This window comes from Misgurnus anguillicaudatus, chromosome 17 (genome assembly GCF_027580225.2).
Source record: "Misgurnus anguillicaudatus chromosome 17, ASM2758022v2, whole genome shotgun sequence".
Taxonomy (NCBI): Eukaryota; Metazoa; Chordata; class Actinopteri; order Cypriniformes; family Cobitidae; genus Misgurnus; species Misgurnus anguillicaudatus.
In genome coordinates, this window is record NC_073353.2 from 5832544 (window position 1) to 5857069 (window position 24526).

Here is a 24526-nt window from a genome sequence, read left to right on the forward strand (position 1 = left end):
GATACAAGACCCTCCGCTTCACGTCGGGTCCTGATCACACTGTCGGGGCTTATTTCCCGACAACCACCGGCTGCCTCCACACCATCCCTTACTTAATGCACGTTACTTGTAATGTGTTACCCCCAACACTGGCTATCTGTACTCTCACACCCATGTGTACACACTAACCAGTGAGTATTGTCCTGCGCTTGCACTGCTCCTCCACTCCACCCTGTTTTCTGCCTGATACAGTGAAGGGCATCTCAAAGACGAAGCGGCGGATGTTGTGGCTCCTCTCGAAATCTGTTTTCCTCTCCAGCAGCTCCTTCTCCTCCAGGAACGGACTCACGTGAGTCACTTGAATGTAGGCATATTTACAGTCTAAATCCTTTGGATTAATCTGCACAAAAGAAATGTGAACTGATGTTATCATAACCTCAAACTATAGGATTGTCAGGTTAGCAAGTGGTGCTGTTAAAGTAACTGCTTCATTATATTTGCTAAAGGAAACATATTATTCAAGATGTAATATTAGTCTCAGGTGTGCCCAGAATGTGTCTGTAAAGTTTTCGCTGAAAATACCCCACAGAGATCATTTATTATAGCATGTGCAAAATTACCCGATTTGGACAGGAGCAAAAACGCGCTGATTTAATGTCTGTACCTTTAAATTTTACCTTAAACTCCCTTACAAGTAAACACTTTCAGTTAAAACAGATCTGATTCCTGTGAACACAGTTTGAGATAATAGTATCTTACTATTGAGATATGGTAAACAGCGTATAACTTGCTGAGGGCGGAAACTATGGTATAGCAGGACAGTCAGTCAGCGGCCGTGGGCTAGTGTGACATCACATTAACAAGAGAGCGGCATGTCTTATGAGCCTGCTTTTTTTCATTGTAGGATTGTTGTGTTCACACACTGCCAACACACATTTATGTCTAAACACCTAGTGCCCTTTAATGACAATCACATAATAATTTGAAACTACATCAACAAACTCTTTAGATATACACTGCCATTAAATACATCTTGATTTAATATTTGTACTAAAAAAAAGACATAAATACTAAGTAAAAAGTCATTTTTTGCAGTGTATATCTTGTATCATTGTTTGTATGCCTCTTGCATCTGCAAGTCACTTGTTATACACACAGGTTGCAGACGTTGCATTCCTTAACACCTTCTGAGTTAAGTATTAAAGCACAAATAGCAGTTTTTCCCTTCAAGCAAAGTTACAAAAAAATGCACACCATGTCACACGCATCATTCAAATGTGTGAGTTTGTGTATGTATACTTGCATCCTCGGGAAGCTTTTCTTCTTGTTTCAATGGGATCACACAAAGCTCATAATGTAGCAAACATCAAATACAGCAAGTGGGATTTTTTTAATAAAAAAGACAGAAATTATTTAAACGGGATGATGGCGGGAAAAAAAGGTAAAATACAGAGAATCCTGGGAAAAACGGGAGGGTTGACAGGTATAGTGGATTTGCCTGTTTTATTAAAGCAACACTAAAGACTTATTGCTCTTTGCTCCCCCTACAGGTTAGAAGCGTAATTGTTCATTACCACTGTCGTAAATACTGCAGCACAGCTGGCTCTGATTGGATTGTAGGTCTGCCGTAAAGCAAGTTTTTGTAGTTTTCACTCGAACTACAGGACCACTACCCGACGGTTGGAAACTTCTTTAGTGCGGTTTTGGCCGATAGAGGGCTGCAAAGCGAATGTGAAAGTGCCATTCACCCTGTTTTGAGTGGATGAACCACTGAAACTTTTTTGGAAATGTTATTTTAAGGTAAAAAAAAAAAACTCTTTGGTGTTGCTTTAATCAGACTTGTAAAAATAAATTGTCAGATCAGTTTGAAAAAACTTAAAAAATTTCTCATAATATGAGCTACTGTCTCACATGCTACAGGTGAATGCAGAGTTTATTGAGCAATAATACTCATAGGGATTATTTTATTATTATAATGCATAAATGCAACTTTCTTATATTTTGCACATAGAAATGTCTCACCTTGCCAGAATCCTGAATCATTTTGACATTCTCGGCTCCAAACTTGTCTGAATAGAGTTTCAGGAGTCTTTGTGAGACCTCCGACAGTGGGGTAAATTTGGGCTCTTTGTAAATGTATTCTTTACCATCCTCATCCTCAAAGAAGCCCTGAAACAACAAAACACATCTGAATCAAAACAATGAAACTACTGACAAACAACAGCTCTCAATGAATCTGACGTGAGGTGAGGTCAGACAAATCTTTTATATTTCTATTTTAAAACTTACATATACCTGCTTGATATTCAGTACTCATCTAGTTACAGGAGGGATACACTAGGAAATACTGGGGGGTTATCTAAACTAAACCTGTGCTATAATGATCACACAAAGCTCATAATAGTTACTTTCACACACATCTGAAACTAAACACGGTCCATTTTACCTCGTTCAGATCATTAGACTGGTATTGCTAAAACCAAAAAGAGGACAACAACAGAAAGAACATATCAGAGAAACACACATCATTTCATATATGTGACGACTAAAATGAGATGCACTGTTGTGTAACTATGCACACACATCAGTCCATACCACAAACCCTGATTTCATCAAGAAAACTCGGCCTTTACTATGGTAAAAGTAATCATCTACTACAGCACTAGAGATAACGCTGAACATTAGAAATGGTTTCGTCATTTTAAATTGAAAAAAAATGTAAAAGAAAAAAAATCAACCCGCTCCTTGTCTTTTAATCCCCATTAAATCAAAGCAGTCTCATTAGACAAGCCGTTTTGATTCACTTATCAATGTGAAGTCACATTGATAAAGCCCCACCCACCTACAGTCCTGCATTACCATAGTTTCCACCCTCAGCGAGTTATACTGTTACGACTAGATACTATTGTCTCAGACTATATTAATCACATCTATTTTAACTGAAAGTGTTCATCGTCTAGGTGCCCCCTTTAATAAAACCCAGTTTATTGGGTTTATTTATAAACTTTTTAAATATGATAGACTTTTGAGAGAAATCTAACAACTATACTGTAAAACATTATTTTCACTAATTAAAAAAATGAAAATCTCCGTCTGTTTATACTCTGGTGTCCCATTAATATGATGACAGATGAATATAAAAAAAGTCCTATAGTTACTAAAGCACAACAAACTGCAGTCAGTGAGTGAATAGAGAAGTGATTTGAGTGTTCATGAGTCTGTTATAGTCTCACCTGACCAAAGAACGCCACTCTGAAATACGTCCCGAGCAGACGTTTGCCCGTATGCATGACCTCTGTAACTTTACTGTAGGCACGGTGTAATGTGTCGTACAGGTGAGCCAGTTTCTGCCACAAACAAAGATAAAAAATCAACTTTTACCAATCAACATAACCATTGAGTTTACTAGTTCTGTACAAACATCTTATTGTTGTATCTGCATACTAAGCATCCCTATAGGCAGCAGGTGATGTCAGAATACATGATCAAGGGGTTTATTTGTGTGAAAATCTGCAATCCTTGTATCTTAATTGGTAGATCATTGTGTTCATGGGTTCAATCCCAGAAAACACACATACTGATCAAATATATCTTTAATGCACTGTAAGTTGCTTTGGATAAAATCATCTGTCAAATGTATAAATTAGAGCTGGGCATAGATTAATCTAGATTAAACAATAAAAAAGTTATTTTTTGCATAACACATGAGTTTGTGCTGTGTGTAATTATTATGTATATATAAATACACATTTATGTATGTATTTAAGAAACATTTACATGTGTATATATATTTATTTATATTTTTATATATTCTAAATTATATTTAAATAAAAAAACAATATTTAAATAAAACATTTCCTAAATGTATATATATATATATATATATATATATATATGTATGTGTGTGTGTTTAAATATACATAATATTTACACACATTACAAACTCATATATTATGCAAAAAATTACTTTTATTTTGTATGAGATTAATCTATGCCCAGCCCTAGTATAAATGTAAACAGAAGCATTGCAAATTAAATATAGGAAAAATGCTGAATAAGGGACCATATAAAAAGTTCACACAAGACATTTAACTCTTTCCCTGCCATTGACAATTAATTCATCAATTAAGAGAAAACGCTTCCCTGCCAATGATGAGTTTTTACGGCAATCTGTATTTCCGCTCTTACCCAACTTATAAAACACTGAAGCATCAACTGATCCAAAAACAGGAAAAACTTTGTGTATGTTTTTTTTTTTTTTAAACAGGGTCTATTCTTTCATTTAATATATTATACGTTTATATATTTAAAGAACAACATTTTCTGCAAACTTTAAACGTAAACATTCAACTTTTGTTTAAATTATAAAAAATGCTGGTGCTGGCTGGCAACTTAAAAAAAAAAAAAAACGCTGGCGGGGAATAAGTTAAACAAACACATTTTGGTTGGCAGTGGTGGTCAAACGTCATTTCATGACAACAAACGTAACACAACACTGACAGGTTACTGACGCTTAGCTTTAATAAGCTGCTTGCACATACTACCAATGGTGGGGTTTTTTGAAGGGAGGAAATACTAGAATTGTAACACTATTGGCATGAGACAAAAACAACAACTGACTATTACTCAAAAGACATCTACACTATTTTATTACTAAATCTACAGGTATCACACGAGTGTGTGTCCTGTATTCACTGCTCCTTACATAAGAAACACTTCATCTTCAGTTCTCTAAAGTTTCATTCCTGTATTCTGAATGTTACTGATTTGTCTAGTAACTTTGATCTTTGTGTGTTATTATCTCTCATACCTCAAAGTCTCTGCGTTTCTCATAAATGGGTATTATGAGTTTATAGATGTCAGAGATGAGCTCATAGCGCTCTGCTTTCCATAATCCATCAGCACATTCTTCCAAAAGCTCGACCAGAACATCCTGTCAAACAGACAAACACACACAAGCTTTGAAAACAAGATCTGAATACACATATTAATAAAGTCCCCCGGTGGTGAAAATTAAGTTTTTATTGTTGTTTATATGCCTATGTGGTGTTTAATATGCTTTAAGACAAACCATGTGCTAATTCATCATTCAACACCATCCCAAAGACATTCCCATGATTTGAAATCATCTTGTTTTCCTACGCAAACAAACATGCAACCAAGACAGTTGAATGAGTGGATCAGTAGTTTGAGTCATAGATATTATCTATTGATGCCGCATAGACGCTGAAACGATTGTAGCACAGCTGCTTCAGCTCCGCATGTGATGCTGACACATACAGTGTGAAACAATTAGCTACGTGTCTGGAACTGCTGAAAGTAGCATCTATGTTAATATAGATCTATGCTCCAAGCTGGTGCAATTCAGTGGAGGCTGGGGCTCATTTGCATTTTTATATCTATGTTCCAAATTGTGGGATTGAGTAGAGGTGGGTACTAATTTCCATATTCATAGATCTGCGTATACTTAATGAGGCAAGGGTATAGAGTTACATTCAAGCTAAAGAAAGCATGAAGAAATTACTGAGACAGGTAAAACTTTTATATACGTTATTATGATGCTCAAAGATGAGATTTAACTGATAAAATTATTAAGTATAGGGGGACTTTAAAGGGGACATTTCACAAGACTTTTTTAAGATGTAAAATAAACGTTTGGTGCCCCCATATGTGTACATATGTGAAGTTCTAGCTCAAAATATCATATAGATTATTTATTATAGCATGCTAAAATTGACACTTTGTAAGTGTGAGTAAAGATGTGCCGTTTTAGGGTGCGTCCTTTTAAATGCAAATGAGTTGATCTCTGGCAGAGCCATGGTTGGATAGTGTAGATTAAGGGCTGGTATTATTATAATAAGATCCCCTTCTGACATCACAAGGGGAGCCAAATTTCAGCGGCCCATTTTTTCAACATGCTTGCAGAGAACGGTTTACCAAAACTAAGTTACTGATTTGTTCTTTTTAAAATTTTCTAGGTTGATAGAAACACTGGGGACCCAACTGTAGCACTTAAACATGAAAAAAGTCAGATTTTCATGATATGTCCCCTTTAATATATAACATATAGTGACCCAAAAGTAACTTTTATTTAAAAATGTTCATACAAAAAAGTCATTTTTCTTCCAAGTGATTTTACTGGACATACAACGACCACCTGGTTTGATTTTTAATATTTTTTATTCGTACTTTTTTAGGTTACTATATGTATATTAAAAAAAGAGATTGTACCAAGTGCATTTGTTTTAATCTCTACTATACTGTCATATTTCCTGAGAGGGCCTGCAGACTTTTTTGTGCTTGTTGATTGTAAAACGTTATTGTTATTTGTGTTTTATCTCTCAGTCAAAGTGCAGTCATGATGGTTGAGTATCAGTCATTCTGGAGATAAGCTTCATTGATAATAAAGGCCAGCTACACAAACATTAATATTCAAGATAGACCCAACACAGAAAAGTACTTGGACATTGATGTTTAAAACAGAGAGATAGCACATACACAAATCATCAAGACTTTCTCTATCAGACAGCACTAATCTGCATTCACAAGGACATGCTGGTTTATAACACTGATAGTCTCTCAGTTATTAAACAGGGTGTTTTCTCTATACAGTTATTTACAAAGAAAGTGTGTTGCCATTAATAACGTTTTTCACGCCAGTCTATTATTGTGCTATAATATTATCTCTGATGATCTCCTAAATGACTATATGACAAATATAAATGATTAATGTTATTAACCTCATTAAAGTGAACGTCCTGCATGCCAACGTCCTCCATCATAGACGCCTCCTCATCGATGTTTGGTGTGATCACTCTAAATGCAGAGCATCCCTGTTTAAACATCCCTACACAAACACATTATGTCTCATTTTAAACAGTATGTACAAAATGATAACCAGTGGCGGCCGATGCAAGCTAGTCACAACAAGTATTTATACCGTCATGCGTGTGGCTCGTCATGTCAAAATGTGTTCGGCGCATCATGTGAACCTAAATCTATTTCAAAATGCATGCTTGCTGCAGACGGCTTTGAAGGGTTAAAAAAGATGCTCGTGTTTCCCAGATACTCGCTTAATCTTATGTGTAATCAGAGTTTAGTGTTAAAGGTGCAGTGTGTAATTTTTAAAAGGATCTCTTGACAAAAATGCAAAATAATATACAAAACTATTTTATCAGGGGTGTATAAAGACCTTTCATAATGAACCGTTATGCGTTTATTACTTTAGAATGAGACCTTTTTATCTACATACACCGACGGTCCCCTTACATGGATGTCGCCATTTTGTGCCGCCATTTTTCTACAGAAGACCTTAACGGACAATTTTTTTACTAAGTTGTCTCCGAAGATGACATGTTTGTTCGGTGGCGGCTACCGTAGCTTCTCTATGCGTTTCAAAAGCGAGGGATGAGCCGTGGACTAAGCCGTTGGTTGCAATTCCCAACCTCACCACTAGATGCTGCTAAAATTTACACACTGCACCTTTAAGGGAATGTCTTGTAAGTTTTGTGAATGTGAGCATCTCTTTGATCATAAACCTTTTTTGATGCATGTGCAGCAAGCACATTGTTTGACATGACGCATGATGCACATAGGTTGACATGATGTAACTAACACATATTTTGACATGATAGGGCACACATGAAACTTCGAACACATATTTTGAATTCACGCTCCTCAGAAGAAAAGTCACCGTCCGCCACTGATGATAACATAAAGACAGTCATTTGGTGATGTTATAGGGTACAAAAGGTGAAAAGTCATTGTGAATCTTGGAGTGTAACATGTGAGTGATATTATATCAATAAGAGCTTTATCAGAGACAAACACAAAAAGAGAGAGAGAGAAAATATGACTGATAAAGCAATCCTTCATCATGTGTTGATGTGTTATCATCATTAAGATTAATAACCTTAATAACAGTCATACTAACTGTGTGGACCGATCATAAAACCCCAAACTGATTTGATTACATTAACAATGCTTTATTGTAGCAACAGTTTATTCATTACATCAGAAGCTTGTACTTTTGTTGTTTTGTGCTTCAAATCTAATGTTGTGATATATCAGATTCGTGTCGCTTGTATTGTTATAAACGTCGTTTGTCAGATGTCCCAGTGACACTTCACAAAAATACAAAAGCTCATGTCACAAACTACACTTGAACAGAAAGGTGATAATCACATGACTGTGACATCATCACATGTGTGTTTGTGTGTGTCTCACCTTTCCTCCGCAGATACTCTGCCACCAGTGCTGCAACATGCACGTAACACATGGCTGCCTGAAGACAAAACACAGCAAATGAACCAAACCAAAGAAATGAAGCACACATACTACACATGGCAGAGGACATGCGTGTACCTCAGAGAGGTCTCCGTTCTTCACGTGGATCCGTGCCATGCTGTCCAGCCATGTCTTGCGAAGTTCAGGAGTGCTGGCATACGATTTGGCAAGGCTGTACTGCAGGTCCACCAGCATCTCCGGGTCTCTCTCGTGTTCCTTCATCTGAGCCGTGGCCATCAGAACCGTTCGGATCTTTTTCGTCAGGTCCTTCACGTCAGACGGGAATGCCGTGTTCTGCAGGAGAGAGAACCGGATCGTGTAAACAGCCGTGTATGTGTAAATGTCTGTGTGCAAGTCCTCGACAGGAAACTGACTTTGATTGTTCTGTCGCTGTTAGCGCAGCTGTTGATTACAGACAGTGATTGCTGAAACCTCGTCCCTCCTATTCCAATGACATCAGCGATGAGCTGACTGACACCTATGACCACCTGAGGAAAGACACAGTGACATCACTACATCATCATCATCATCATCAACTCATTACTGTTGGATACAACACCATGATGTTTTACCTGCAGGTGCGTGCGGACGAAGGACCTTCGTCCTGTGTAGTCAAAGTTGCTCTTCATGAGAAAGTAGAGCAGATGAGCCGCGTCGCTGCGGATGGAGCTTAGCGTGGAGTTACAACACTTCAGAATCTCATAACAGAAGGATGCACACATATCTGCACGACCCTCGAAAAATGTGCATGGAAACTACATACACATCATGAGAGACATAAGAGGAAACAAATGTTATTTCTTCATTTAAATCAAATCATTCCTTACATATCTGTAAGATTGACACGCAATAGCATCATCTGAAACAGGAATTAATAAAGGCTCAAAACAAAATAGCCACCTAAAGTGACGAAAATGCCTTCAATATTTAAAATAAAAAACTAAAATATTAAATATAATTAAAAATGAATACACTTAAAGTGGTCATATGATGCAATTTCATGTTTAAGTTTGTCTTTGGAGTGTTAAAAGCTGTTTGTGCATACGGAAGATCTGTAAAGTCACAAAGATTAACGTCTTAAACCCAAAAAGAGATATTCTTTCTAAAAGTGAAGGCTCATCCACGACATCCTAAAACGCCTCATTTAAACACGCACAGATCTATGTCACTACATGGGAACATAACTCCGCCCAAATGTATTACTCAAAGAAAGAAGGTGTAACTTTTATTTTTGCAGAATATTGTCTCCGCCATGTGGTGGATAATCAATATAAGGTATATATACTTTTCGCTTGAGGTTTTCATCCAATCACAACGCACTGGATAGCTGGCCAATCAGAACGCACCACGCTTTTCAGAAAGACGAGCTTTGTAAAAATCCACGCATATAGAAGCGACAATAATGTATGGTATGTAGAAAATAATGCCTTTTTTACCCCAAACCATGTAAACACATTGCGTTACACCAAATTAGGGATGCTCATATTGCCTGGTTAACGGAAGGTGAGAATTTATGAGCAAATAATATTATCAGTTAGCTCATTCCCTGTCAGACTTTTTAAATAAAATTGCCCGTCAGCATTTTTTGTGATTTTTACAAAAGTTTCACAAAATGCCTTCCAGGAAAATGTTCTTCTATAAACATATAAACATACAAATATATCAGATGAAAGAACAGAGCCTCTGCTTTCAAACAATCAACAAACAAACAAAACGAGGAAAAATATGGTTAGGTTTCTTCAAAAAAACAAAAGGCTGAAATAATTGCATTTTTGTAAAAGACTTTTGTTAGAGATCAGATTCAGAATGATGAACAAAACATACACGTAGCTTAAAATTTGTAAAATTAAATTTTGAGTCAGTTTTTTATAAATGTTAAAAAAATTGTTTTTTTATATTATCCATCTAGTGGATAATAGCGGAATTACAGATTACTGTAAAAACTCATCAGGAAAGTGTCACTGGCAGGAAAATGTTTTCTCTTAATTGACGAGATAACTCGTCAATGGCGGGGAAAGAGTTAAAGGAAAAAAATCTTTGTAACACACATGCCTACGTGCCTACAGACATTTCGGCACCTTTTTAATTCCTCATTTGTAAATGGCCCGTAAATGAGTAATTGCTGCCCTGACGTTCTGGTAAAGTAATCATTTGTATGAGAAATCATTTATACTGCATACACTGCAAAAAATGACTTTCTTACTTAGTATTTATGTCTAGTTTTCAGTAGAAATATCTAAAAATTCTTAAGGCAGGTATTTTTGCTTGTTTTAAGCACAAATTCACTTAAATTGTATTTCTAAAAATTAAGTCTAAAAATTTGACTTATTTTCTTAGGTCATTTTGCTCATCAAGAAAAAACATTAATTAAATTTAAGAATTTTTAGACATTTCTACTGAAAACAAGACAAAAATACTAAGTAAGAAAGTCATTTTTTGCAGTGTATGTGTCCGTGTTTGAGTATGGTTTGGAAGCTGCACGGAGATGACGCGGTCCATCTCAGTCTCGGGAGCGTACGATAAGTTAATATCAGAGAAAGATAACGATCATGGATAATGAAAGACTACTGGGTGATAAATATTTCCAACACTTACTTTCATATAATCACTATAATCTATCATTAAATGTCAAAAACTACAGTATGGAAGTCAAAAAGTATTTCCATAAACGCAGAATTAAAAATACACACTGAAAATGTCATTATTTAAAATGATTGCTAAAAATACTACTTACTATTTTATATGTAATATAATTGTAACTACTATTTAGACCCACAGTAGCTGACCAGCATTTCAGTTTCAGCTTTAAAATGATTGTGATCATTTACTGATCTTCAGGTTGTTATAAACCTATGATATAAGTGTCTTTCTTTATGCTTAACACAATGGAAGATATCTTGAGGAACGTTCATAACCAAACAGATCTGTGATTGCACTCACCTTGTAGATGAATGTGCGCAGGGAGGTGATGACCTGTCTGAGAGCCGTCTCTGATTGGTTAATTTGTAAAAAGCAAAGATGAACCTGGAAGACTTTCTTCATGAGCGGATTATGACCGTGATCTAGACTGAGCTGAGTCTTAACACACACAAAAACAGTCATTATACTTGTGAGCAACACAAACACTGTTGTGGTGTAGAGGCAGGTGAGGATGATGAAGGTGTCTGACCTTAAAGCCCATGACGAAGATGCTCAATGTGTCCAGAACCGTCAGACACACTTCTGTGGCAATATTTCCCTCCAACAGAGACTGATTCAACACATCAGCATCTGAATGACTGTAACCTACACAAACACACACACAAAGGTGTTGCTATTGGGACTGCCATAAGAGCAGATCAATGCTTTTAGTAATGAGACACACTGACTTCAGAACAGCAGCATGTGCTCAGACCATGAGAAAATAAGCAAAGTAAATGAAGCTGATGATGTATTGATGTGTTTGTGACTTACTGTGGTTATAAGTTAAAGAATTATCCAGACTGTTGAGCTGTTGCAGTCGTGCATGCATGAGTCCTGTCCTGCCCCGGGACACAGGGAGAGTCTGAGAGCGTCGCTCTTGTACCACCGGACCTGATCCCTCCAAACTCCTGAACACAAACAAACACACTACATCAATACACATCAAACACACTCATTCTGTAATGATGTAATACACATAGGGTTGAACAATTTAAGGCATTTTTACGGCTGGAAACTTTCCATGGGAATTAACAGGAATATATGGGAATTAACGGGAATGAACTGGGAATGAACTGGGAATTTGGAGAGAATATAACAGGGAACTTAAATGTAGTTAAAAAAAATCTTGCAGCATAATTTTGTTTGAAACAACGACAAGATTTAATGCAATGAGTTGAATTTCTTTCCTGCACATTCTTCAGTCACATGCACACAGCACACTGCTTACTAAAGGGCCATTGAGGCCACACCCCCTGCATGTCCAAATGTCCATCAGTGCGTGCATTCACGTAAATTACACACATTTGTAATTTACGTGACCCTAACCCTAACTTTTTTGTGCTGTGTGCTCATATAATAATGATTTCTGAAGGGTTTTTAATCCAATAAATCCAGGCTTGGTGAGCGTAAGTATCTGGATTTTTCAAAATTTGTATTATCTTGCATGCATGTCTGCTTATGACCAAACAAAATGTTTATTTATGTTTGTATATGATATAGTTTTTGGGCCAATGACATGAGGTTAATTATTTTGTGTCAGTATGGTTCAATTAAATGTTAAAGGGTTAAAATTTCAAAATAAATTTGCAGATTACTTGCATACATTCTCGTTTTTGGGGACCAAGTCTAAAATTTCTGGTTTTATTTCATTTTGAAAGAATATTTGGGGGATAATTGCGAAAATGTCAATGTGGTGTAACTGGTCTGTGTCAATTGGTGTAAGTATTTTTTTAATGAAAATATAAATATATTCATAAAAAATGTGGAATAAAATGTAATCATTTAGGTTAGTGTAATATGATTTTTTTACATACATTTTTACATCATTTGTCAAAGATTATTTAGAAAACAGATCTGTTTTTAGCATATGTCAGAACAAATATTACAAAAACACATTAAAATTTACAATTAGAAATAACTAATAAAATTATATTTTAAAATATATATATATATATTATTAATATTTAGGTGGGTAAAATATTTATTTTTTCTCATTCTTTGGTGCAAGTATTTGACATTTTCAGGTCCAATCAGTCTTAACTTTTACAGAAATGATGGAATTTTTTTTCTTTTATTTCATAAAATCAACATAAATACAATATGTGCATTAAAATAAAACTGATGCATGCTTTTAAAACAAGTTTTTTTTTTAAAGATTTTTGAATTTCTCGTCTTGCCAAACCGTTTTTGTCACTGACCCTCATATAAATTTACCTACATTTCCAAATAATTCCAATAAATTCCTGTAAATTCACATACATTTCCATTAAGTTCCAATTTGAAATATTTCCAAAATTCCCCAGATTAAGTTACCATGAACTTTCCGCCCCTTTGCAACCCTAAACACACATCACATTACCTGGCGATGTGTCTCTTCCCCATATATCTGAACTGATGAAGACACACTCTGAAACACATGACAAATACACAAAGAGACATAAGTGATTGCGTGTGTGTGACGTGTGTAATGTGTGTTTGTATGTAGTCATCACTTACTCCAGAAGACTGAAGAAGTTCATCAGGTCTGTGGGTGAAGCTTTATTCCAGTAGTTGAACAGAGCATCTAACCAACACACCACAAACAAATAAGACCTTAAACAAAAACTAGTAAGATCACAGGACATGTGTGTGTGCGTGTGGGTGTGTACCTTCAGACATGCTCTTGAGAACATGCAGGAAGCACATTAACATGTTCTTCACCTCAGACTGATCCAGTTTATCATAGCGAAGCAAAGAGCCGCTCAGAACTCCAGCGACATGATGCTGAGAGAGACACAACAACATAAGACAAACACAAACATATGCTCACACATAAACACACACATCTGTTGATGGCAGAAACACACACACAACTGCAAACACACAGCACACACAAAAACCAACATGAAAAATCTGCTACTTTTTACTCACCCATATGATTTCTTTCCAATGCTTTACAAAACGATTAAAGTTTTTAGGTTTTAAGTAATTACACTTAAAGGTAACTGGAGATTTCGAGCCAAATGTATTATAACAGCAAAGCCTTTATATGAAAATGATTCACTGACAATCATCCTGGCAGAGATGTACAGAGTCTATGAGAAGAGAATCGGGGCCAATGTCAAGATTTTCAGAGAAACACAAATTAAATTGAGTCACACAGAGGAATTAAGAACAGCAGCACAGTGAAGCTTTTTATCTGCTTAAAATACATCTGGAGGTCAACAGAAGTCATATGGTTTATTATCCTGTTCCACTTATCCTGAGGGTGAGTAAATGATGGCATCATTTTCATTGGGTTTCTTTCTCCCTACAAGACATGACTACAATGGTGTTTTAGTGCCACCTAGAAAAAAAATTCAATTTTGAGAATAAAATAAAAACCATGAATCCATACGCCACAGCACGTTCGGACCTTGGCTGAAGTACTGGCGACGCTGGAGATGTCGAGCGCGCCGGTGTTCCACTCCTTCAGGGTCTATTGCTTTAATTATCATTTTCATATTCTCTTAAGAAATGACATATCCTCTTCGAATACACACACATAATGTATCCAATCATCAATATCCTTGGCATCGACCACTGGTTGCCATATCAGACGGAGGATTTCTTTAGGATAGGATTTAAATAAATCATCCACCTTCATTGCTTACAGAAGCTACAACAACAATATTACCTGCAATTCTGTGCAATATTAAAAATATTACAAGTTTGTTCTCGAAATATTTTGACTTTTTTCAAAGCGTTTTGACTTTATTTTGATAATGTTTACTTTGATGTAAAAACCCTTGACTTTATTTCCATGATTATGATTTCATTCTCATAATTATGATTTTATTCTCCAAATATTTTTACTTTATTCTCATTATTTGACTTTATTCTCATAATTTTGACTTTATTCTTAAAACGTTTTGACTTTATTTCCATGATTATGACTTTATTTTCATAATTATGATTTTATTTTCAAAATATTTTGACTTTATTCTTATAATTTCTTATAATTTATTCTCAAAATGCTTTGACTTTATTTTATGATTATGATTTTATTCTCATAATTATAATTTTATACTCAACCTTTTTTTACTTTATTCTCATAATTTTGACTTTATTCTCAAAACATTTAGACTTTATTTTCATGATTTTTACTTTATTCTCATAATTTTGACTTTTTTTTCAAAACGTTTTGATTTTATTTTTATAATTATGACTTTATTCTCATAATTATGATTTTAATTTCAAAATATTTTGACTTTATTCTCAAAATGCTTTGACTTTATTTTCATGATTATGATTTTAATTTCAAAATATTTTGACTTTATTCTCAAAATGCTTTGACTTTATTTTCATGATTATGATTTTATTCTCATAATTATCATTTTATACTCAACATTTTTTACTTTATTCTCATAATTTTGACTTTATTCTCAAAACATTTAGACTTTATTTTCATGATTATGACTTTATTCTCATAATTATGATTATATTTTCAAAATCTTTTGACTTCATTCTCATAATTTTTACTTTATTCTCAAAACGTTTTGACTTTATTTTTATAATTATGACTTTATTCTCATAATTATGATTTTATTTTCAAAATATTCTGACTTTATTCTCATAATTTTTTTACTTTATTCTCATTATTTGACTTTATTCTCATAATTTTGACTTTATCCTTAAAACGTTTTGACTTTATTTCCATGTTTATGACTTTATTTTCATAATTATGATTTTATTTTCATAATTATAATTTTATACTTAACCTTTTTTACTTTATTCTCATAATTTTGACTTTATTCTCAAAACATTTAGACTTTATTTTCATGATTTTTACTTTATTCTCATAATTTTGACTTTATTCTCAAAACGTTTTGACTTAATTTTTATAATTTTGACTTTATTCTCAAAACATTTAGACTTTATTTTCATGATTATGACTTTATTCTCATAATTATGATTATATTTTCAAAATCTTTTGACTTCATTCTCATAATTTTTACTTTATTCTCAAAACGTTTTGACTTTATTTTTATAATTATGACTTTATTCTCATAATTATGATTTTATTTTCAAAATATTCTGACTTTATTCTCAAAATATTTTTACTTTATTCTCATTATTTGACTTTATTCTCATAATTTTGACTTTATTCTTAAAACGTTTTTACTTTATTTCCATGATTATGACTTTATTTTCATAATTATGATTTTATTTTCAAAATATTTTGACTTTATTCTTATAATTTTGACTTTATTCTCAAAATGCTTTGACTTTATTTTCATGATTATGATTTTATTCTCATAATTATAATTTTATACTTAACCTTTTTTACTTTATTCTCATAATTTTGACTTTATTCTCAAAACATTTAGACTTTATTTTCATGATTATGACTTTATTCTCATAATTATGATTATATTTTCAAAATCTTTTGACTTCATTCTCATAATTTTTACTTTATTCTCAAAACGTTTTGACTTTATTTTTATAATTATGACTTTATTCTCATAATTATGATTTTATTTTCAAAATATTCTGACTTTATTCTCATAATTTTGACTTTATTCTCAAAACATTTTGACTATATTTTCATGATTATGACTTTATTCTCATAATGATGATTTTATTCCTAAAATATTTTCACTTTATTCTCATAATTTTGACTTTATTCTCAAAACATTTAGACTTTATTTTCATGATTATGACTTTATTCTCATAATTAAGATTTTATTCTCAAAATATTTTCACTTTATTCTCAAAACGTTTCGACTTTATTCTCGTAATTTTGACTTTATTATTTTTTTCTAGGTGGCAGTAAAACACCGTCATACATGACAGACAAGACAGAGCAGTGGTATAAATCTACACTGATCTACTCTTCTGTTTCTACACTAATGCATTTACCACAACACAACATTGACAAGAACACCCAGCACGTTCTTCTTCAGCACCACACGATTTATATTTTAAACGTGAGGGATAGTTTGGCTCAGATTTACAAATATAAACAGGATTACTACTTAATGATCTGACATTGGACAGAAACAGAATGCGGCACAATAATTGCTTTATCATCCATTATCTTGTTTTTGTCATTGTTTCAATCAAAAATCAAAAATGATTAATTCCACCACCCAAACACACAGTGACAAGGATGCTGGTGGTGTGCATGCAGCATTAGGGGTCCAACAGGAATGGCAGAATACTGGATCAATAAAGTTACAAGCACACACAGTTATCTTGGCAGACTGGAATAGTGTAGGGTCAAAGGTGAACGGTGAGTGATAAAGGGCAGGGGTCAGAGGTGATATAATACTTGTGTAGGGTTTATATGTTGCTCAGATATCAGAGAGAAGTCCACGGTCTGTCGTTTAAGCTCCGTCTCCTCTGATTCAGTAAAGAAACGCAGCAAGATGGCCGAGTGACAGCGTGTGAAACCTTCCTGCTTCATTCCAGGACAGCAGGAAGACAAACACTGGTTAACATAAACACAATCTTACCTTCACACAAACTTGCTAACCCTAAACACACACTGACACACACACACACACACACTTTGAAGGAAATCATGTGACTGAGCAGTACCTTGTCCAGGGGGTGTAGTTTGTCAATGCTGCGTTCTGATAGGCTGTTTCCTGAATCTGTCCTAATGAGGGAACCACGTGAGTCCGTGTGTCGTACAGAGTTCACTAGAGGAGTGTGAGGAGAGGCTGACGCACACAAAACACAAATCACATCAATAAACAAACACACATCACATCTCACAAACACTACTGTTTGAATAGTTTATATAAAGATACTCTAGATATATATTTGTTAAATCACTTCTGTTCTCTTAAAGTCACACCTGGCTCTTTGTTCAAGCTGTTGTCCATCACATTGCTCAAATTTTTTGTAGGCGTCATCATTGTGACAGAATCCTCACGGCCATTCTGAAGATTGAGAGAAAATATTTTAACAGCACGTCAGGATAAATGTGCAGTATTTTATATACCATACTTTCTGTCATGTATTTTACATTATTTGTCTTATGTGTGCTGTCACTTTACCTTATTGAAAAAATAGTGCAGATGAATATTTACTAATAAATAAACTTAAAATATTTTGCATTTAGCAGATGCATTTATCCAAAATGATTTACAGAGCATTCAATCTTTAACTTTCCTTTATCAGTTTGTGTGTTTACTGGGATTGAGCCCATGAACTTTGTTTTGTTAACTACCAACTAAGTAACAGGAAATGTATTAAGATAAATAATGTCATGATGTTTAAAAAGCATATGTGTGACACAAGATTAACTGTAGTGTTTTTATACATTTTATACACAGCTCTCTAAAATGCTTGATTCCGATTGGCCAGTCGCAACATGTATTGTCAGATAACTACCGCTAAAAACTAATAACACACAGTAACCCTAATGCTGCAAATAATTTTGAAGGGTACAGTTTAATATTACACAAAATTAAATATAAAATATATTTTAATAACATATCCAGCATTATATTTACAAATGATTAAACAAAATAGCGTGTTTGTGACATCTGAAAGCCTTGTCTAATCTTAAAACCAAAAGTAAACAAGTTTTCCTAATGAAAGGTTTGCATTCATTAAAAAAAGAGTAAATAAAATATTTCAAATCAATATTTAATTTTTATTACCTTTCTTATTAACTAAATATCTGTGTAATTAGCAGTATAATGTACTTGCAGCCGTTTGTTATCACAAAATAATCCCATTTATTCCCTGATCACACTTTTGGGGGTTTATTTCTGTGATAACAACCTGCTGCCTGTACATTATGTAAGGAATAATTGACGACGGGCCATTGAATTATAAGAAAATAATGCACACCAAGGTGGTAATGCGGCACGACGCGAAGCGGAGTGCATTATTTTCAAATAATTCAAAAGACCGGAGTCAATTACCACAAACATTGCTCTGGTGCCTATTTTTAAGACATTTGAAAAGATAGGTGTGCGGTTTACAGAAAAATAATCAACACCCATAGAACATTTCTCAGCCAATCAGAATGCAGCATTCAACACACCCGTGGTATAACCCTAACTTAATGATGTGCTGCACTATTTTTGCTACAAACTCAAAACTACACTACAATTAGGGCTGCAACTAATGATGATTTTCAAAATTGATTATTCGAACGAGTATTTTTCAGATTAATAAACTAATCAGATAAAAACCTAAATAATTACTCAGTTTGATTTTTCACTTATTTTAGCTAAATAAGGCACTAAATGAGGGTATTCACGTGTAGGGGTGTACTTTTAAAAGTGTAATCCACACACTACTACAAAGTTTTACTATTATAATCTTTTTGATTTTGATATTTAAGCCTTAAATAAAAAGAAGTTTGTGCAGCTAGTAAAACATCTTTAACTCTTTCCACGCCATTGACAAGTTAACTCGTCAATTAAGAGAAAACGCTTCCCTGCCAATGACGAGTATTTCCGCAATACTGCTATTATCCACCAGGTGGCGTAACTTATAAAACCCAGAAGTATCGCTCTTGGGTAAACAGCTGTATGTCCATGTAAGTTTTGAGGATGGCTCTGAATCTGATCTCTATCAAAAGTCCTTCACAAAAATGCAGTTATCTCAGCTTTTTGCTCAAAATTTTGTATTTTTGAAGAAACCTACCCATATGAGAGTTGATTAAAAGAGGTGAAGGTAGGATGAAACTGTTTTTTCATTTGGTATATTGTATGTTTCTATATTTTAAGAAGAACACTTTCTGGAAGGAATTAAACTTTTGTGAAATCATGAAAAATGCTTACGCTGGCTGGCAACTTAAAAAAAACGCTGGCAGGGAAAGAGTTAAATGTCAAAATAATAATAAACAAAACATATTGAGTCTTCAGGGATGTGCTGTTGAATACATTTTGCCACAGATTAATAAACTCATTTTAATCTTCAACTTTAGAACTTGATGAGAATTAACATTATTCGTTATTAACAAAATAAATAAGCCATATGATATAAAAGTGATAAGTGTTGTTACAGTAATAAAAACTTGGATTCCCCCCTTACTTTAAAACAGATGCTTGTGGTTCAATAATATTTGTATGAACACCTGACCTACAACAATTTAACAAATACAAACTCACTTATATTAAAGGACGAATTGAAACCTTTATTAACAGCGTTCTTTTGCGCTTTTTGTCCTGTAAGGGGACAACGAATTTCATAATCAATTATTATAAAATATTATTATTTTTATGATTAGTTGTTGCAGCTCTTATTGAAATGATCCATGCTTTATTGTGATGTACAATCTGATTGATTTAGGATAAAGCCTTACTATTTTCTAAAGTTACATTGTTTGAGTAGTTACTGTACACAAAATGACATGGGGTGTATGAAATGTTGTGCAGCTGTATATGCTGCAGAGCATGAAGTCATCCTGTAGGTGGCAGTCTTACACCATTAGTGTGGTTTGTAACAGGAGTCGTTGTCGTCGTCGTGTCTGTGATGTTGAGTCTGTGAACGTTCTCCAGCATCAGACTGAACAGAGGCAGGTACAGCGTAGCCAAGCGAGCCTGTTGAGCCTAAAAAGAAAGACAAATCACCTGTTCACATTCTGCTCAGACTGTATAAAGTAGGTGAGAATACATCCGTTGTTTATAATCAGCCTTTTTTTCTCCACAGCTTTATTTTTATTCTTTTTTTTTAAATGCAAAAACAAATGAATGTAAGAAGTTAAAATCACACTGTTAGAGAAACGTGCTGTTGTTGAGCTCTTTAGACATCAATAACATTCACAATTATTGGTTAACATCTTCTTAGATATTAGATAGATAGAGTACAGTAAACATAAACATCTGCAGCTAACCTTAGAGGCGTAGCGATCATCAAAGGCGTGTTTGATCATCAGGTTCTTCAGCACCTGTATAGCAATCTGACGAATGTCTCTGAACTCCTGTAGAGCTCCACTCACTTCTCTTAGTAAGAGCCCAACCAGGAAGTGATTCCTACAGAAATCCTCTGTGAGTGTGTAATCCAGCTGAAGATCTGACACACACACGGAGAGAGGGAGAATGAATACTGTAAGTATAGTACAGGTCTCTTTATTCAGTAATGATAACAGTTAGACTCTCACCTTGAAAGCGCTGGATCCGTCCTTTCCCAAACGGCATGGGCAGGTTGAGCGGGACGTAGTGCTCATGATTACAGACCACCCTAAGAAACTCAAACTTAAACTCATACAGAGTCTAAGAGTGAGACACAGAAAGAGAGAGAGAGAGAGAGAGAGAGAGAGAGAGAGAGAGAGAGAGAGAGAGAGAGAGAGAGAGAGAGAGAGAGACTGAACACCATGAAAATCTCCATGAACATTTTGACCACATAAACGTGCGTGTACGTGTGTGCACAAGTGTGTGTGTGTGTGCGCGCGCGTGTGTGCGCACATGTATGCATGTTTGTGATGTATGTGTGTGTGCGTGCATGTGTGTTTGTATGTGTGTTTGTATGTGTGTGTGTGTGTGTGTGTGTGTGTGCGTGTGAGTGTGTGTACATGGGTGCACAAGTGTGTGTGTGTGCGTGCATGTGTGTTTGTGCGCGTGCGTTAGTGTGCGCGTGTGTGTAAAAGTGTGTGCACGTTCATGTGTGTTTGTGTGTGTGCGTGAGTGTGTGCGTGTGTATGTGGGTGCACAAGTGTGTGTGGGTGTGTGTGCACGTTTATGCATGTGTGTTTGTGATGTATGTGTGTGTGCGTGCGTGCATGTGTGTGCGTGAGTGTGTGTGTGTGTGTGTGAACAAGTGTGTGCGTGTGTGTACGAGGGTGTGTGTGTGTGTGTGTGTGTGTACATGCGTGTGTGCGTGAGTGAGTGTGTGTGTGTGTGTGTGTGTGTGTGTGTGTGTGCACATGAGTGGGTGTTCGCGTGTTTGTGTGTGTGTATCTGTGTGTGTGTGTGTCGGTGTGTGTGCGTGAGTGTGTGTGTGCATGCATGCGTGCGTGTATGTGTGTATCTATGTGTGTGTGTGTGTACGCGTGCGTGAGTGTGTGTGTGTGTACGCGTGCGTGTGTATGCATGTGTGTGTGCGTGAGTGAGTGTGTGTGTGTGTGCGCATAAGTGTGTACATGTGTGTTTGTGTGTGCACAAGTGTGTGCGTGTGTGTACGAGGGTGTGTGTGTGTGTGTGTACATGTGTGTTTGCGTGCGTGAGTGTGTGTGTGTGTGTGTGTGTGTGTGTGTGTGTGTGTGTGTGCGTGTGTGTGTGTGCGTGTGCAAATGAGTGGGTGTTCGCATGTTTGTGTGTGTATCTGTGTGTGTGTGTGTGTGTCGGTGTGTGTGCGTGAGTGTGTGTGTGCATGCATGCGTGCGTGTATGTGTGTATCTATGTGTGTGTGTGTGTACGCGTGCGTGAGTGTGTGTGTGTGTACGCGTGCGTGTGTATGCATGTGTGTGTGCGTGAGTGAGTGTGTGTGTGTGTGCGCATAAGTGTGTACATGTGTGTTTGTGTGTGCTTGTGTGTGTGCATGCGTGCGTGTGCACATGAGTGGGTGTTTGCGTGTTTGTGTGTGTGTATCTGTGTGTGTGTGTGTGTCGGTGTGTGTGCGTGAGTGTGTGTGTGCATGCATGCATGCGTGCGTGTATGTGTGTATCTATGTGTGTGTGCGTGTGTGTGTGTATGCGTGCGTGCGTGCGTGCGTGTGTGTCTGTGTGTGCATGTGTTGATGTATGTGTGTGCATGTGCGAATGTGGCATGTGTGTATCTACAAAAGGACAGAATTACCTTTGAGTCTCCAGGCATGAAGCAGTTAAAGTAGTTGTTGATTTGTTTAAAGACGAACCCTCTGTCCATGAAGGTAAAACAGCGCTAGAGAAAACAAAGCCCACATGGAATAAGACATCAGATGTTATGGATGATAACTTCTGTAATGGTCAACATTATACATTTATATTATTATTATCTGATAAACATCATTGACAGGAAAGCTCTGGTCAAGTATCTGACATGTAAAATAGTAAAGAGTATAATCACTGATATATTGTGCATCCTTAGTTTCTCTGATTCAAGATAGCATGTGACAGATTATGTCCAACTTTTAGGAGTATGAATGTTCTACTTTTACCAAATGTGTCCAGGATTGGCTGATTTGAGCTGTCAATCACAGGAGGCGGGCATTGCTCACCTTAATAAAAACAGCAAGGCTGTGATTGGCGTTTCGCGTGGCATCTAGATTGTCTTTGTATTTCTGAGTGATGTGAGGCATCAGCATGGTCACTAAAGTCTCCACAGCGTGACAGAACGAAACAGAGAAACGCTGGTTTCTGGACATCTTGTCAGGGGTCAAAGGACAAAACATTTAATGGTCATTCAGTACAGCAGTTCGAATGCAATAGCGTAATCGGTTTACTCACCTTAACCTTGCCGGTCTCGATCAGATACTGAGCCATAGACTTTACTAAAACTTCGAAAAAATACCAGGAGTACTGCAGGACGAGAGCAGATTGCTGTTAATACATCTATACATCATCGATCTAAAACTTTAAAAGATGATGTAGTGCAGAACTGAAGCCTATCTTCACACCTTCATCAGTTTATTACTGGTGAGGAAATCAGTTGAGGGTTTGAGGATGGTAGTCATGGCTTTGGTCAGCTCCTCGTGAAGGGTTTTACAGTCGGTTAGATTGGTCTCAGCCTTCAGTACATACTTAACACATAAACACAATAAATGTCCCATTACTCAACGACTGATCACACATTTGGTATTTAATGAAGACAATATTAGATCGATATTTCAACCTCAATCGATCCTTTTGTAACATTTCCAACATCACAGAATGTAACACTACTCACCTTTACATAGGAACGCAAAAAACGCTCCAAACCCTCTTCATGACACTGAGCCACGATATGGATCATCACCCTGAAGTGACAAAAAAAGAGCAAAACACATGAGAGGAGGACAAGAGACAAGAAAGGAGAGGAGCAGAGGATTAGGCCTTGTCTATACTCTACGCATCCGCATGAGCGTGCCACAAAAATGATGTCAATGCGCAGTGGGCGGTCGTGCGTGTTGGGTGTGCGAGACCTCATTTCGCGTGGAGGTGTGTAAGACAAGTTTGTGACGGATTGCTTTGCTCGACCCATGCAAAACAAACCTTAGTTTGCACATACTATTTAACTGACACTCTTAAATGGACAATGTGTATTTTTTTAGGTATTTTATTAGTCAAAATCAATGTCTTTATTCATAAATATGTCCTCATTGTTGTGAAATGACCTCTGCCAATGATCTGACTTTCTTTGTAAGCTTAGAATTTCTTCTCTTTACTTACATTGAACCGGTAAGTCCAAGGAGGCTTTCATGTCGTTCCGCCGTATTGATAAACTATAATAGCAGAAAGGGACAAAAAACACTTGCCTACCAACACGTTTCCACAAGGAGTTTTCATTCAGAACACATGAACTACCTGAAACGGACAAGGAGATCAGTGATTATATAACGGCTACCATAGTTGCAACACACATTTGGAAAAGCTAGGCGGTAGAGAGCACTACTCGTTTGAATGCAAAATACAATTCAACCACTAGATGGGGGTAAATCCTACTTATTGTCCCATTAAAGTAAAGTATGAAAACTT

At 35.7% G+C, this 24526-nt stretch overlaps 1 protein-coding gene across 4 annotated transcripts in view; it reads right to left on the reverse strand.

Moving 5' to 3' along the window:
• LOC129451420 (dedicator of cytokinesis protein 9) overlaps positions 1 to 24526 on the reverse strand; it is a 113665-nt gene that overhangs the window by 4653 nt on the left and 84486 nt on the right. For all 4 annotated transcript variants that reach the window (XM_055214511.2, XM_055214513.2, XM_055214512.2 and 1 more), the window contains exons 25-49: positions 23739 to 23808; positions 23470 to 23592; positions 23300 to 23371; positions 23071 to 23217; positions 22671 to 22754; positions 21038 to 21149; positions 20771 to 20949; positions 20361 to 20486; positions 17771 to 17855; positions 17509 to 17633; positions 13596 to 13710; positions 13444 to 13510; positions 13307 to 13354; positions 11719 to 11855; positions 11435 to 11550; positions 11206 to 11343; positions 8838 to 9020; positions 8640 to 8753; positions 8344 to 8559; positions 8206 to 8263; positions 6720 to 6826; positions 4790 to 4912; positions 3213 to 3326; positions 2002 to 2148; positions 169 to 379 (exon numbers count right to left, since the gene is read on the reverse strand). In XM_055214511.2, the coding sequence (XP_055070486.2) occupies positions 169 to 379; positions 2002 to 2148; positions 3213 to 3326; positions 4790 to 4912; positions 6720 to 6826; positions 8206 to 8263; positions 8344 to 8559; positions 8640 to 8753; positions 8838 to 9020; positions 11206 to 11343; positions 11435 to 11550; positions 11719 to 11855; positions 13307 to 13354; positions 13444 to 13510; positions 13596 to 13710; positions 17509 to 17633; positions 17771 to 17855; positions 20361 to 20486; positions 20771 to 20949; positions 21038 to 21149; positions 22671 to 22754; positions 23071 to 23217; positions 23300 to 23371; positions 23470 to 23592; positions 23739 to 23808 (3017 nt within the window). The remainder of the gene's footprint in view (positions 1 to 168; positions 380 to 2001; positions 2149 to 3212; positions 3327 to 4789; positions 4913 to 6719; positions 6827 to 8205; positions 8264 to 8343; positions 8560 to 8639; positions 8754 to 8837; positions 9021 to 11205; positions 11344 to 11434; positions 11551 to 11718; positions 11856 to 13306; positions 13355 to 13443; positions 13511 to 13595; positions 13711 to 17508; positions 17634 to 17770; positions 17856 to 20360; positions 20487 to 20770; positions 20950 to 21037; positions 21150 to 22670; positions 22755 to 23070; positions 23218 to 23299; positions 23372 to 23469; positions 23593 to 23738; positions 23809 to 24526) is intronic.